General features: G+C 36.9%; 1 protein-coding gene across 1 annotated transcript in view; it reads right to left on the bottom strand.

The window, feature by feature from the left end:
• The window catches only part of LOC107594963 (serine/threonine-protein kinase mTOR-like), a 139001-nt gene extending 124096 nt beyond the window's left edge, over positions 1–14905 (bottom strand). The window contains exons 1-13 of the mRNA XM_016285202.1: positions 14836–14905; positions 13706–13876; positions 12023–12131; positions 11590–11822; positions 9217–9417; positions 8981–9115; positions 6814–7089; positions 5886–5994; positions 5482–5665; positions 4580–4708; positions 3989–4233; positions 2507–2722; positions 823–1028 (exon numbers count right to left, since the gene is read on the bottom strand). Coding sequence (XP_016140688.1) covers positions 823–1028; positions 2507–2722; positions 3989–4233; positions 4580–4708; positions 5482–5665; positions 5886–5994; positions 6814–7089; positions 8981–9115; positions 9217–9417; positions 11590–11822; positions 12023–12131; positions 13706–13825 — 2163 coding nt within the window. The 5' untranslated portion in view covers positions 13826–13876; positions 14836–14905. The remainder of the gene's footprint in view (positions 1–822; positions 1029–2506; positions 2723–3988; positions 4234–4579; positions 4709–5481; positions 5666–5885; positions 5995–6813; positions 7090–8980; positions 9116–9216; positions 9418–11589; positions 11823–12022; positions 12132–13705; positions 13877–14835) is intronic.
• Between the last annotated feature and the right edge of the window lie 1507 nt (positions 14906–16412).

Genomic DNA, 16412 nt, shown 5'->3' with positions numbered 1-16412 from the left:
AATAATACACAATGATCAGAGCGATCCAATGGACAGAGCAGGTGTGTTTACTTGTGGGCCAGTCATGTCCAAGTGACACCATTATTAGACAGTGCTTTAAGATCCAAGGAATTCAAAAGAAACAGGAGAAATCACATCGTACCATGCACTAAGACAGAAAGCTTTTTCTATAGATTTAATGTAGTAAACAGTGACATTTACAATTGCTAAGCACACTTTTGGCCGGTGCTTAAACTTCCACTTTTGCATTATTTACCTTACAATACCCAGTAAATTATGATTACTGGTTTAGTCTCACATGTAAGATGTTAGTCTGAAGCCCTGATATTTCAAATATATGTGACCCTGGACAACAAAACATAAGGGTAAATTTTTCAAAATTGAGATTTATACATCACATGAAAGCTGAATAAATAAGCCTTCCATTGATGTATGGTTTGTTAGGATCGGACAATATTTGGCCGAGATACAACTATTTGAAAAACTGGAATCTGAGGCTGGAAAAAAATCTAAATATTGAGAAAATTGCCTTTAAAGTTGTCCAAATGAAGTTCTTAGCAATGCATATTACTAATCAAAAATTAAGTTTACGGTAAGAAATGTACAAAATATCTTCATGGAACATGATCTTTACTTAATAGCCTAATGATTTTTGGCATAAAAGAAAAATCAATCATTTTGACCCATACATTGTATTTTTGGCTATTGCTACAAATATACCCCAGCGACTTAAGATTGGTTTTGTGCTCCAGGGTCACATATGAGTATGAGTAGTGGAATGCTATTTCAAATATAGCCAAGTGCTGTAAAACGAGCAAATACCTGAATGAGCATCTTGCGCAGAAAGGGCATAACAAATGCAGGGTTCATACTGCTGAGACGGCCGATAGTGCAGATGGCCAGTTCACGGATCTCAAACACTTCATCATTAAGCGCCACAAATAGAGCTTGGAGGTTCTCTGCTTGTGCCAGGTGGGCATCAAAGCGCTCGTCCAGGGATGCCAGCACACAGTATCGAATATCAGGGTCTAGAAATCACAGGAAGTTACATATACATAAATTAGTACACCCAAAACTTAAAGATATAATGTTCCATACAGTCTGGTTGATCAGTTACCAACAAAGCGTGTCAATATTAATCAAGAAAGTAAGAGTTTCTTATCAAACTGATAAAATGTTATGTTGCAAAAATGAATACACCCTCCAGAAATGTACAAAATAAAACATAATAAAACATTTCCAATGATCCAATGATCAACAGGTGAACCAAAACAATTTGAATAAGAATAATTTCTTGACAATTAAAGCATTTCACAGTCATTTGAACAATTCTCAGACTTAAAGGAATAGTTCACCTCAAAAATAAAAATTCTGTCATCATTTACTCACCCTCATGTTGCTCCAAAACTGTATAAGTTTTTCTTATGATGAACACAAAAGAAGATGTTTTGAAGAATGCTGGTAATCAAACAGTTGTTGGCCCCCATTGACTTCCATAGTAGGGGAAAAAAATACTATGAACTTATACAGTTTTGGAGCAACATGAGGGTAAATGATGTAAATGATGACAATTTTTATTTTTGAGGTGAACTATTCCTTTAATGCTAAAACAATGAAACCACTTTGGAAAGAATTGTCAGGGAGACTTAATTCTTTGCAAAAAAAAAAAAAAGGATTACCAAATCATTGTTTTAAGTGTGAACATAGTAGCAAAAGTACAAAAAGAATGGACTTATAAGTTAACAAGCTCCCTGATATAAGTGTGAGTGATGTTTTCTTAGAGAAGAGCAAGAAAATGGCATGCAAGTGTCTAAGAGCTGGCAAAATATATGAGAACTTCATCTCATACAGTGAGACGCAACAAACATGACTCAAGGTCATTCATATAGATGTGGCAATTTGTAGTGATTCGTGAACTTGTACAATCAATTGAAAGAAGTAGGCGTGGGTGATACTGAATGGTTTTTAAGACTATTTTGCAAGTTACTGAGCAGTAAAACTAGTACAACTAGTTATATTAGACAACAACTAATTTAAGTAAAAAGGTTCTCAATGTTTGTTGAATTTATTAAAGGGTATACAGATATTTGTATGCCTTCATTTAATTTCATTCAACTTATAGATCAATTTTATAAGTGAAGTGACATGTGGCCAAGTATGGTGACCCATACTCGGAATTAGTGCTCTGCATTTACCCATCCAAAGTGCACACACACAGCAGTGAACACACACAGACCGTGAACACACACCCGAAGCAGTGGGCAGCCATTTATGCCCTTGCTCAAGGGCACCTTGTCGTGCTATTGAAGGTGGGAGAGAGCGCTGTACATTCACTCCCCCCACCTACAATATTTCGTTGCCGGTACGAGACTCGAACCCACAACCTTTGGGTTATGAGTCCGACTCTCTAACCATTAGGCCACGACTTCCCCGTTTATGAGCATAAACTTAGAGAAATGTGCATATACTGTACATAATCTATAAACTACCATGGACATACTCTCACCTGGGTCAGTGATGCCAACCACCAGTAACTTGCTGAGAACGTCAGCCACCACCTGCACAGCGGTCTGACTGACCACGTGACCGTGGCCGCTGATCAGGTGGATGGAGGGGGTGAGCAGACACGAGCAGGTGCGCGCTGCCTCCATGCGGATCTCCTTGTGCTCACTGTTCAGGAAGTAGTCAGCACAGTGGCGCACAAACTGGGTCAATGAGTGACCTGAAAATGAACCAAACAGTAATTAAAAAAATATTTTCTGAAGAAAATGTAAGTAATGCTAGCCTATACAAAAGTCATTGCAGAGCATTGCTGTGCACTTGTTAAGGTGTTCTGGGTAGGGCCGGGTGATGCATCAAATAGCAATATTATTGCAATAATTTAGGGAATATCATGATAATGTTAAGTTTAGCATAAAAAGACAGAAAGCAAATTTCACTCCCCTTTTTATCTCTTGAATATAACAGCTGTCAAATACTCCTGTGTATATTTGTGTAAGCGCTCTATGACAAGGATCAAAGCAAGGCTTTAGTTTACTATTTGCTTTTGCAGCATTGAGCACAACAGCTGATCATTAACATGTATGATACTGAGTTTATTGTGTTTGGGCCCACAGGTGTGCCAGGTGCTTTAGATGGTGACCTGGGAAATTTGGTTCCCCATGTAAAACCCTCTGTGAAAAACCTGGGTGTTATTTTTGATTCTGCCCTCAAATTTGATAGGCAGATAAATGCTGTATTTCAATCTATTTTTTTCCAATTAAAATTACTGTCTAAAGTTTCTTAACATTTGCAGAGTTTGAGAGAGTGCGTCATGCATTCATTTAATCTAGACTTGACTATTGTAATTCTCTTTATATTGGAATGAGTCAATCCAATATTAGTCATCTTCAGATGGTTCAAAATGCAGCCGCCAGACTTTGACAGAAATCTGATCATATTTCCCCAATATTACAGTCTTTGCACTGGCTGCCGATTTGTTACAGAATTTATTTCAAAATTCTGTTTTTTGTTTTTAAAGCTCTGAACGGATTTGCTCCAAAATATGTTATTTTGAATCAAAACAACTCTGCTAAGTCGAGGGGTGACCAAGCTTTTTCAATTGCTAGTCCAAATTGTGGAATGAATAGTCTCCCTTTATCTATAAGACTAATTTCCACAGAGTCTGAATTTAAAAGTTTAAGTTAAAAACTTACCTTTGCTCTCAGGCTTACAACTGTCTTTGATTTTTAAAGTTGAATTTTCTGGGTTTTTGATGTAAAATCCTTCATAATTGCTTTGTGATCTTTTTATTATTTCTGTCTCTTTTTTTAGATATTTATCCTTTGTCTTTTTGTACAGCACAATGGTCAACTACTGTTGTTTTTATTTGTGCAATATAAATAAAATTTGATTTGATTTGATGTTAAGCATGGAGTATTCATTCATTGCAAGCTCATAGTGTTTCATTATAGCCGAGAAAAAAAAAAAAACAAGTGTAAACGTGTACCTTCAAATTCAAAGCTGCCAAGAGTACGCAGTGCCAAAGTGATGCTGCCCACGTCACTAGCCTCAGGGATGTTGGTCAGGCTGGGGGATGCCAGCTGGTACGCCAGGCCCTTGGGCATACCGGGGTGACGCAGAGGCTTGTGCATGAGCACAAGAGAAAGCATTTTTAGCAGCCCATCCTGAATGTCCTTCTTCAGCTGTGGGATCTGCCTGCTCAAGTCGTATAGCACTGCAGTCAGAGCAGGACTGGGAAGAACAGAGAAAGAAGATTACACAGGAAATCATGCCCGAATCTTCTGGCATGTACAATGCTAGTGAAAGGTTTGTGCACAATCGACTGCATTTATGTTTCTCTTAAAAAAAACTTTTGTTCTAAAGGCTTATGCTTAACTGTTTCAAATTAGTTTTGAAAACAAATATATGTTGTGCCTATATATCTGTTTTTATTGTGCCTCATGTTTATTAATTATCTCACTATGTTTATTAATTATCTCATTAGTATATTGTATATTGTATTTGTATCTATGAGTTTGCATCTCAAGAAACTACAGTGAGGGTGAAACTGAGAATAAAGAACTAGCCCCTAGTGTACCTGAGACCAACAGCTAACATGGGCTCGAGAAGTTCTTTGACATCCTGTTGAATGCTAGGCCCCATAGCTCTGGAGAGCATACTAATACAAGTGAACACAGTAGCATCCACCTGCATGGTCTTCTGCCGCCTAAAAGATTACAAAACATGAGACAGGGCAAAAAAAGAGAAGAAAATCAAATACACAACATTCTTAAGGGTTCATTAGTAGTGAAACAGTAGCAACACTTGGGATAGTTTTAAAATCTGATTGGATGAGCCACATTTAAAGTCATAACACGTATAAGCTAAATTTGATATTACTCTTTTATCATGTGACTTGGCACTGACAAAAAGCTGACAAGCAAAGCAAAAAAATTGTCTTATTACTAAGAGTTGACAAAATAATCTGATTTTAAAATGTTAAATGTACAGAATTACTTTGCCAGGAAATGCAAGATTGGAACTTCCACCACACTCTAAATTATAAATACAGCCTAAAGCCTACTATAATAAATAAATATGAAATAATAAATCATAGTGTCGGAATCTCTTGATCATGTACCAACAATTGTATTTGATCATTTTGAAAGTGGCTTCATTACTTTTGTCAAGCCATCAAGTGAAAATACTTCAACACAAAAAAGTAAAGTTTGAGAACCAATTTTTATGGGAACCTTAATTGTAGGAATTAAAAATAATAATAATAATAATAATTTACTGAACATTGTTCATACTGTTTCAGTATGATAGTATGTTTTAGTTCAATAAATTGCTTAAACTGTATGGGTCACCAGCTTAACCGTGGTAAAAATAAAACACTTCCCTCTAGTGGCTTACAGCTTACATTTTTGCAGGCCTCTAGTGTTTGTATTTGAGCTGTGCGCTAACAAAGTTTAGATTTGAATGGTTGCAGGTCCTTACTTGTGTGCAAAGTCTTTAGGTGGCAGTGCAGCTTTGATGATCTCCAGGATCTTGCTGAGATAGGGCTGAATTTCGGCCCTCACAGCAACCACCAGCAGCCCCAACGCTTGAAATGCTGCCGTCCGCTCCTTCTCTTTCTTCAGGCTGCTCAGCAGGTGCCCCATAGTGTCCTGTAAATACTGATCTGAGGGCAGAAGAAAAATCTTTAATATATAGCCAATCAATACAGCAAAAAGTGAAGCCAAAAAAAAAAGGCTAATATGCATAGTCGGCCCACAATGTATTTGAAAACTTAAGCAATAATTAAAAATATCTGAATGTCACTGAACTGGAAACATATATAATAATTGAAATAGTCAAACATCAGCTTTGGAAGTAAGGCTGGGATGTAATCACAAGTGTACCAGTGAAAGTGTGAGCCTGGAAGGCAGCAAGTCGGGGCAGTAGGTTTAGGATAGTCATCTGAATGAGCGGATTCTTACTGGTCCTGTATTTCAGCACCCAACGGCACACCTGATGCAACAGCAACAAAATACATTAGATCCTTCTATGCTGTGGGAAACGTCAACTTACCCTGATCACAGTTGCACAGTTTCAAGAAATGTCTAAAGTTATAACAAACTCTTCAATCTGATACACTATAGAGACGTTATTTAGACAATATGGTTAATTCCTGAAAAATATATAAACTAAAATCTGACAAATCAAAACAATGTTGAAAACTTTTTATCAGGAGAGTCTTTCAATAAATGCCAAATCCTAAGTTAACTGGACAGTCACTCTAAGGGTTTGGAAACGTTGGACCATTATAGATATTCACGTGATCTTCTCAGCACGGTCACTAAAGATTTATCATAAATAAGCCTTAATAATTAATTGAAATTTTGGCAGAAAGGCTTGAGAGGTGTACAATAATGTGTTTAACATGTCAACTACAGACAAAAATAAAATTATGCAATACTGTTCACATGGCATTGTGATAAATCATAATTTGTTTTTTTGTTGCAGGAGGCTGTTTAGTCAGTAACAGTGGACAGATCCTTTGTAAACCTAGGAAAAATATTTTCTTAATTCAAATAATTGTGTCCGATTATACTTATGCTTTCCCTTAATGGATAAAATATTATTTTTCTGAAGTGAACTGTTCGAAGAATAATTATCATTAATGGACATGAAACACACGCTAAATTCACTGACTAAACAGAACGAAAGGAGGGGAAAAAAACATACTACAATTTCTTCCAAAACTTCACTACTGGGACCACTTATTATGAGACCAGCTAGCTACAGACAGTTATTTCCTCTTCAGTAGTAAATGCGATCACTGATCACCTGGTCAAAACGCTCCTCCATCAGTTCTCTGCAGTACCGGCTCTCTACCAGCGTGCTTTTGGAGGGAACAGGTGCAGCTCCAAAACTTAGGAAGCCCTGTGGTGTGCTATATCCCAGCAGCCCCAGCAGAGCATTGGACTGCTGCGGCTGCACTGACTGAAAGCTGGTGAAGGGCGTGATGTGGCGAGGTTTAGTGCTGAAACCCATCAGCTCCTTACAATACTTATCATGAACCATCTGCTGCTGTGTAATCTCCTCCATTTCCTCTCTCATACGCTGCAGGGAACAAAGAACCAATAAAAAATGCATCAAACAATGAATAAAAGCATTGAAGCAATGAGTGAGGTCCTATTTGATTGAAAGATCAAACAAAATGAAAGAAATTAAAATAAACAATGCAAACAAACAACTGAAAAGACAAACAAAAGAATAAATAAATAAACAGGCAAAAAAATAAAACATCAAACAAATGAATGATGAATAACAAACAAAAATAGCAAATAACAAAAAAACAAAACCAGTGCCGGCCTGTAGGGTTGTGGGGCCCTAGGCAAGATAATGAAAATGGGCCGCAGTAGTGTAAAATCTTTCATTTAAATTTGACGAAGAGAACAGAACTTTATTGCATTAGACATTTGGATCCGGATCTGTAATTATTTAACGTAATACTAAATGTGGCTCAATTTTCCCTCATATGACAAGTCTGTCTGTGATCATGGGCATCATTGCATTTATAAAACAAGTACTAATACTACAGCAATAAATACTATGTATACAGCAGTCAAAACATCCTTTTTTTTTTGGTTCTGGAAAGATACCGTCTGGATTGCATTTCTACCACAACTTTACTTTAATCTCTCTATCATTCTTTCATTTCAAATAAATAAAAAATAGCATCAATTTGTAACAAGACTTTATGACGTTACGAGTGATTATTCTGAGGCAATATTAAGTGAATTCCAAAATGATTATTATCAATATATTTAACAGAAAACTGCAGCATGACCTGTTAACATGTAGGAGGCCTATAAATGTTTAGAGGTCTAAGGATTTATTATAAAGTAAATTATGATTAAAAATCTTTGGCAGAAAACAATTCTTAATTTTTTGTCAGGACATCTTACGCATTCACTGAGAGAGAGAGAAAAAACTCCTCTACACTGGAGAAAAACATAGAGAGAAGTATTATTATTCCTATTTTTACCCAAAATAAGGTGTTGCGAGCATTAGTGAGTGCACACATGTAATATAATGTTTCATGCATACTGGTAGCCGGAGGGCACCCTCACACAGTAAATCCATAAGTGCAAAATCCATAACTCAAAGAAGCCATAAATCATATGACGTTCCAGGAAATTCCTAACATTGACAAAGGCATACGCTATCGCCTAGCTGAATAAAAAGCAGATAGAGACATTTTAACTGATGAAAAATTTAGACATACCTGTACGATTGTGACTAAATGGTTTATCTCTGTTCTTCAAGCCATCTCTGGTATTTGTATATGAATAAACTATATATATATATATATAATGCAATGATAATCAACAGCCTTTATCACTGTATAGAATACTATATAAAATAATGTTTTTTTTCCTCATTCTGTGATGTTTCAAACACTTTCAAAGTTTCAAACACTTGACTTATGTTATGAAATGAGCAAAAACATGATATTAAATGTTCTCTTTGTTAGACAACAGGTTTGTAAACAGGCTCAAACCCATGCAAAACCCATGCATGCGTTCTACTGAGGTAAATTGTCATCGTACAGACTGATTTCTTCATATGTTCGACACACATGGCGCACTGTACACAGCCCTGGTTATGCAGTCAGAGGTGTGTGTGGCTTGAAGTTGCATGCCGATTGGTTTAGGACATTAAAGTAGCTACCGCGAGAGCGATGTGAAAGCATGCAGAACTGTCTGCTCTCCATAGCTCTTGTGGTACCTTGAATGTCAAACAATGTTGACATGTCTGTTGAAAATTAAATTGACAACCTCGCTGCCGCAGGGCTCTCCCCTTAAGGCAGAGCCCTAGGTGACCGCTTGTACCATCTGTGTGACGGGGGCCGGCACTGATCAAAACAATGAAAGAATGAACAAAGAAAGAACAAGCAAAACCTCACAAAACATGTGTCCTGCTGCCAGTAGCATGAGCAGTCTCTTACCTCTCCCTCCATACTGCTTATTCGCACCAGTTCATTGAGAATCAGTAGAGCTCCATGGACACGGTCATCCTTATTCATGCCTTTCTCTTTAGCCAGAGTCTCATCAAAACCCTTCTCGGCTTCTTCAAATGTTTGCTGTTTATGACAACAAAATACATGGAATGTGTGAGCGCCCATACCCATATAACACACACACGCACATATTTAAAAACATTTAAAGGTGTTTTAATTCTGACCTTGTACCACTGTGGTTTCTGCATCTCTTTGGTCTCTCTCTGGGTGGTGAGGATCAGACAGGCTCTGAGTGCAGATACTGCTCCCTCACGGATCGCCTGTTTGGAGTCCCACACAGCATAAAAAATGTTATCAAAAAACGGCTGCACCTGCTGGAAGAAAAATGTGGGTGCGCTAACAGCGAGCTCTCGCAAAACCAGCACCTGAAACAAAAACACAGTGGAAAGGGGGTTCAGTTGACATTAGACAGAAAAGAGCAAAGGGACAACACACTGAAGTATTGTTAAGGAAGCTAAAAGCCACCAGTAACAAACAGTCAAGTGTAAGAGAGTCTAATATAAGGTAGGGCTGTCAAAAAAAAATTCAAATTTCGAATATTCGTTGAATTTAAAATAAAAATCCACATTCGAATGCAAAAATGTTGCATTCAAATTTTAGGTGTGCGTTAAGGAGGCAGCCTTATCAGCGACACACGAGATGCGATGACGATGTAAATGTCATTGCATTTTAATGTTTTTCTTAGCCTATCCAGTTGAAGCCACGCTGCTGCGTAGTTGCTGCGTAAAAATAACGGGAAAAGAGAACATCAATGCGGAGAAGATCTTGTTTACATCAAAACTGAAACCAAGCCGTTCACACAGAACGCATGTTTCACGCATTTTCTAGAGGGACATCTATCACCGTTGCACTCGTGTCTCACACAAAAGAGCCGCATGTTTAGAAAGCCATGTAAAATTAATGCAAGTTCAACTTTGAAAAAATATATCTCGAGACTTTATGGTGGGTTTTTTCCCCATCCCACTGCATCTCATGTTGTGAAAAATGTACTCTGTGTGATTGACTTTCGGCCCTTTGTATTAAACTATGCATACATACATGATGCTGTTTTGTTTATAGTTGTTTAAGCAACTTAATAATAATTGGTTCATAAACATTATTTTAAACATTATGCACTTTTTTCACAGATAGTCATTTTATCTTATGCTTTGAATAAACGTGCATTAGTAATATTTTGCTTGATGTGCCCTCTTGTGGCCTCAGGAGAGAAGCCAAAACTTTTCTTCACCCTAACTGAAATATAATAAAATATAACGAAACAAAATATAATTCGAATTTTGATAATATTTAAGTAGTTTTTCAGCCATTTTGACAGCCCTAATATAAGGTTTACAGCGGGTAAAATAAGCATTGAACATGTCAATACACAATAAGTATTTTTCCCAGTAAATATATTTCTAAAGGTGTACATGATGCTGTTTTGTTTATAGTTGTTTAAGCAACTTAATAATAATTGGTTCATAAACATTATTTTAAACATTATGCACTTTTTTCACAGATAGTCATTTTATCTTATGCTTTTAATAAACGTGCATTAGTAATATTTTGCTTGATGTGCCCTCTTGTGGCCTCAGGAGAGAAGCCAAAACTTTTCTTCACCCTAACTGAAATATAATAAAATATAACGAAACAAAATATAATTCGAATTTTGATCATATTTAAGTAGTTTATATAATAATATAAGGTTTACAGCGGGTAAAATAAGTATTGAACATGTCAATACACAATAAGTATTTTTCCCAGTAAATATATTTCTAAAGGTGCTGTTGACTTGAAATATTCACCAGATGTTAATCACAAATGCATACAAATAAAACAAAACAAATAAGTTCAGAAATTAAGTTCTGTGTAATAAAATCGAATGACACAGGGAAAAAGTATTGAACTACCGAAATGTATTTAATACTTTGTACAAAAGCCTTTGTTGGTAATGACAGCTGTATGGAGAAACTAGTAACATGCATTGCTCAGGTGTGATTTTGGCCCATTCTTCCACACAAACAGTCTTCAAATCTTGAACGTTTTGTGGGCCTCTTCTATGAACTCTGATCTTCAGTTCTTATTTTCTATTGGATTCAAGTCAGGTGATTGGCTGGCCACTCTGAAACCAATTGATATTTTCCTTGGCTGTGTTTGGGATCATTGTCTTGCTGAAATGTCCACCTTTGTTTCATCGTCATCATCCTGGTACTGTAGGTGTTGGGACTGAACCAGCTAATATAAATTTCCACTGACGAGGGGCAGGATTGCCTTCTAATTACTGATACATTTCTGCTGGTGTCTTGGATTTCCATTCCTTTTTTGCACCTCCCTTTCTTCATGTGTTCAATACTTTTTCACTGGGTCATTCCATTTTATTACACAGAGCTTAATTTCTGAACTTTTTTCTTTGTATGTATGGATTACTTGGGTTGTTACCAAAATTTTCAAGTCAAAAGCACAATTTTTGGAAAAATAGTATTTTTACTTGGAACTTCGAACAGTTTGCTTGTTATTCACCATGACAATATAATATGCAGTTAAGTATTTCTACGCACCGCTGCATGCCGTCTGCCCTCATTCCTGTCTGCTCCCAGCCATTCTAGAGCTCTCTTCACCTCAAACTCCACATACTCTGCAGTGAAGGTGTCTCCCGCCATGGACAGGTGACCCATGGCCTTAGAGGCCATCTCCATGACCACTGAGTCGCTGGAGGGAAGCAGGTTGCGCAGGTAGTTGGCAAAACGGCTGATACGGGTGGCATTTCCCCCTTCCACACCAATCAAGCTCACTGGAGAAACAGCCATAACACAATAACTGACAAACACTTCAAACCAAGCAATGCAACGGTGACATGTCACTTTCAATGGAATTAAAAACTAAATTATAGGTAGATCTGACAAAATAGGCCACATTAATTTACATATTCCACTACTTCATTAAAAATAACAATATTAAGTAGACAGCGTTTGCCATTGGGTTCATACTCACCTATGGCAAGGATACCGCCTTTTTTCTCATTCACATCTGAGCTGGAAACCAACTCGAATATGTGGTGGTTCAGCTCATCATAGAAAGTGGTGGCTTCATCTTGGCTCAGCTTGAGTCAGAAGCAAAAACAATGCACACTAAACATGACTCTTCCCAATAGTTTATATTTAAGTGTACTTTAATGTAATGCTGTCAAGTGATTACAAAAATTCAGTTAAACACTGCAAATTATATGCTCAATTAATCAATTACAACTAATCAATTACAAATGATCACGTGCTGTTATTTACTAGGCCACAAATGTAGATAATTTAAAGACTGATGTCACATAGGTGCTACTACAAGCAGTGTAAATCTGAACTGATTGCGGACTTGCAAATACATATTCTGCATCTCCCTGTATTTATAATGTTTTTGATGATCGAATTACAAGCGGTCAGCACTAAATGCAGATGAAAACAGGATCTAAAACATTTTGTGATCAGATCACTGAAACCATCTGTGTCAATATTTTAGATCTGTGCATTAGCTCTTTAAGTGACAGAAGCCTAATATGCCTGCTGTTATCGGTCATTACAAACTAACGAAACAAAAATCACTCACTGTTCTTGACTAAATAAATGTTGTAGATTTAATGTAACTAATCTATATTTAATATATTTACATTTAGTAATTTAATATATACATAATATATACAGTTGAAGTCGATGCAGTTTTATTTAACATTTGATAATAATTAAATTGATGAATTTCTATAGTATTTCTTTCCTGAATACTACTGTTGGATCTTCCTAAAAAGCACTGTTTATTTTATTTGTATCTTTGTTTGTTCCTATTCATTTGTGCTATTTTTGTCAAATGTTTTATTTGTTTATTAATTACTTTTTGTCTTTAATAAGGTTTGAACTTTATATAGTTAAGCTGTTGTCATGTTTTGCTGTGGCACTGAAATTGGGATTATGAAATTTCACTGGTATCTAAAATGTTGGTGTCATAGCCTCTACATCAGAATACAAGGTTACACTCTTGAAAATAAAGGTGCTTCACAATGCCATAGAAGAACCTTTTTTTGTCTAAATGGTTCCATAAAGAACCTTTAACATCTGAAGAACCTTTCTGTTTCACAAAAGGTTCTTTGTGGCGAAAGAAGGTTCTTCAGATTATAAAAAGGTAAGAAAGAGATGGTTCTTTAAAGAACCTTTGACTGAATGATTCTTTGTGAAGAACCTTTTAAGCGCCTTTATTTTTAACAGTGTACAGGGGTCAAAACCAACCAAAACAACTATTTTTTCTTTTCCTTTCTTTCTTTGCTTGCAGTGGGGCTTGTGAAAAATGTTGGCAGGGCAAGTAAAAATCTGAATCGCTGGACCAGGCTAGCAGAATAATACTCCTAACAGTACTAAATTGATTAACTTCAGGCAGTATTCCTGTTCGCAGTGCTTGCAGTACATCCACAAAGGTGTGTGGTCATGCAGTTACACTTCCATTATTCTAGTGTTTTTACTGTAAACATGTTTCCTTTCTTGCTTGTTTAAACACACTGCAGGACAAATAACTTGATTGTCTGTGGTAACAAGTGTGGTAACAAGAAATTACTCTGTCAAAGTTATGCTTTTGACTCTCCTGATGAAGCTTAATGTAAATGTAAATACTTGGATCAAATATCAAAGTAGCACAGTTTACCTCTCTTAGTTCTGTGGTGACATAATGCTGGAGGTCTTTGGCAGCTTTGGCACGTGTGTCTTCATTTCGACTCTTAAGGCCACTCACAAACTGCTGCAGGACTGTGGCAGTGCCAGACATGCTGGCGGCTGGGACGCAGCTGCCTGTAGATCTGCCTGCAATTCAAACACCCTGCCAATATGAGAAACAACTGTGTTAAGGGAACGCAAAAAAAAATGATAGATCTTAATGTCCAGACTACAATAAACATTTTTTACTAAGCAGTGCTGTTTGAGGCGACACTTCAGAAATGAAGAAACTGTTTTACATTAAGTATCCCTTTATGAAAAATACATATGCACATTTCATCAGGCAATGCCATAACGCCATTAAAAGTAGAACAGACCATCAAAAAATAGTGAAGTGGGAGTTTTCTGTTATTCTGTATGCATTACTTAATGGTGATGATAATGCCATTTTACATGTAAAGGTGCTGGCGCCAGAATATACAGAATATGTACAGTACTGTCACCAAGCATCTAAAGACCCACCTCCATCTATCTGAATCCCCCAAACCGTTAAGTAAGTGTCAATTCATGAAATTACACACGGTCATTATTGGACAGAGTCAACAAACTGCTCACACCGTAACAAAGATAATTCATGCTAATGGCTAACGTTGCAGTAAAAGTTATTAGCTCAGATCTTCACTACTACACCGCAACATTCACATTCACATTAAATAGATACATATACAAATGAAGTAGCTTATAATTATTATTGATCCAGATTTCCAAGTTAAGTGTTTGATCTAGGATTCAATCTACAATCTTCTTACAGCTCACAGCTCAGATATTTTAACCCCAGCTGTATACCACGCAATTTTATCATTATTAAAGAATGCTCAACAGTTCCTGCCTCTGATAAAAATAAGAGAAAAGCATGTAGATCAGAGTTATTCGTTAGAATAATAGAAGAACACAATAACAGCATATCGACATATAGGTTGGTTAGTTAGTTAGTTAGCCAAATGTGCTACCTACAACTATCAATTTAGCAAGTGACTGTGAACTGCTTACGTAATATCAAACAGAACATTTAAATGGATTACATGTATTTTGAAAAGCAGTAATTAAAAATTCAATATTTACTTGTGTAAAGGGTCTTCCACTAGATGTACTAACGCACTCATAAACTGCAGACACAGAGGGCGGGCACAACATCTGAGTGACGTCTCCTCCACCAATAGACAATCACTTGACTGTAGCGTTTAACCAATCATTCGCTCAGACGGAAGCCTTTCAAGCCGGAAAGAAACATGGGGTAAATTCCAATTCACATACGAGAAAAACGTACTAAAGTTGCTCATAACACCGGTAATGGCATATAAATACGATAAGATAGTATTTTTTAATAAATCTGCAAAAATGTCAACAATTCTGTGTTTTTCTGTCAATATGGGGTGCTGTGTGTACATTAATGAGGAGAAAAAATTAACTTAAATGATTTTAGCAAATGGCTGCAATATAACAAAGAGTGAAAAATGTAAGGGGGCCTGAATACTTTCCATACCCACTGTATATATATATATATATATATATATATATATATAAGGATGAGTCAGAATGATAAATTACATTTTATTTGCTCCATAAACAGTTCTACAATCTAATGTGCTTTCTAAAAATCTCAGCACTTCTGATAACAAGGTAGCCTATTTTCCGTCGACGAGATTTACAACAAAAATTTGGTCAGATTTCGCATTGGTCTGAACAAAAATATGGCAGACTGAAGGAATTTGTAAATCCACAGTTTGACAGCAGGTGGTGCTTATGAACAGCAGAATAGAACTGTTTCCACGGTAACCTCTGTAAACAAAGCTGGGCCTCTAAACACTGCTTTATTATGTTTATTACGCATTACACGGAGGGGAGATGGAAAGCAAATGCCATCGAAACTTTTCTGAAGACAGTCGGTTTCCTATGCATTCACACAAATAATGAAATCATATATTCTTTCATATAATTACCCTCATGTTTTCACACAAAACGAGACTACTCTGCGTGTTGCGCCTGCGTGAGACTCTTAAAGGGGTCATATGATGCTGCTAAAAAGAACATTATTTTGTGTATATGGTGTAATGAAATGTGTTTATGTGGTTTAAGGTTCAAAAAACACATTATTTTCCACATAATGTACATTATTGTTTCTCCTCTATGCACCGCCTTTCTGAAATGCGTCGATTTTTACAAAGCTCATCAGTCTGAAAAAGTGAGGTGTGCTCTGATTGGCCAGCTATCCAGTGCGTTGTGATTGGCCGAATACCTCAAGCATGTGACGGAAATGTTACGCCCCTACCATATTGTGATGCCCTGTCCTGCCGGAGACAAAAACATTAAAACCCATTATAAACGAGGCATTTGTTGCATCCAGTGGGGACATAATTACGGATTATAATGACTTATACTGCATAACTGCTTATGCGCTGCATAAACATAAAACCATGTCTGCATTTGTGATCATCCTCTTTTGGAAGGCCAAACAAAGTAGTTTCGCTTTCACAAGCGTCACACACGAAGGGCTGCCGGCAGGCTTGAGAATGGCGCGGACGGGGATTCGACGAAGGAGCGTCCGGCGGGCTTGCGGCAACCACATGTGATGACCCCGGGCTGGACTCTGCTTCGTCCACGGTGAAAGCCGATCCGGCAATCCACAGCGTGAAGTTGAT

The sequence above is a fragment of the Sinocyclocheilus grahami genome, unplaced genomic scaffold (assembly GCF_001515645.1).
Source record: "Sinocyclocheilus grahami isolate Dianchi unplaced genomic scaffold, SAMN03320097.WGS_v1.1 scaffold194.1, whole genome shotgun sequence".
Taxonomy (NCBI): Eukaryota; Metazoa; Chordata; class Actinopteri; order Cypriniformes; family Cyprinidae; genus Sinocyclocheilus; species Sinocyclocheilus grahami.
Note: the sequence above shows the minus strand (reverse complement) of the source record. Positions and strands in the feature narration are given on the sequence as shown.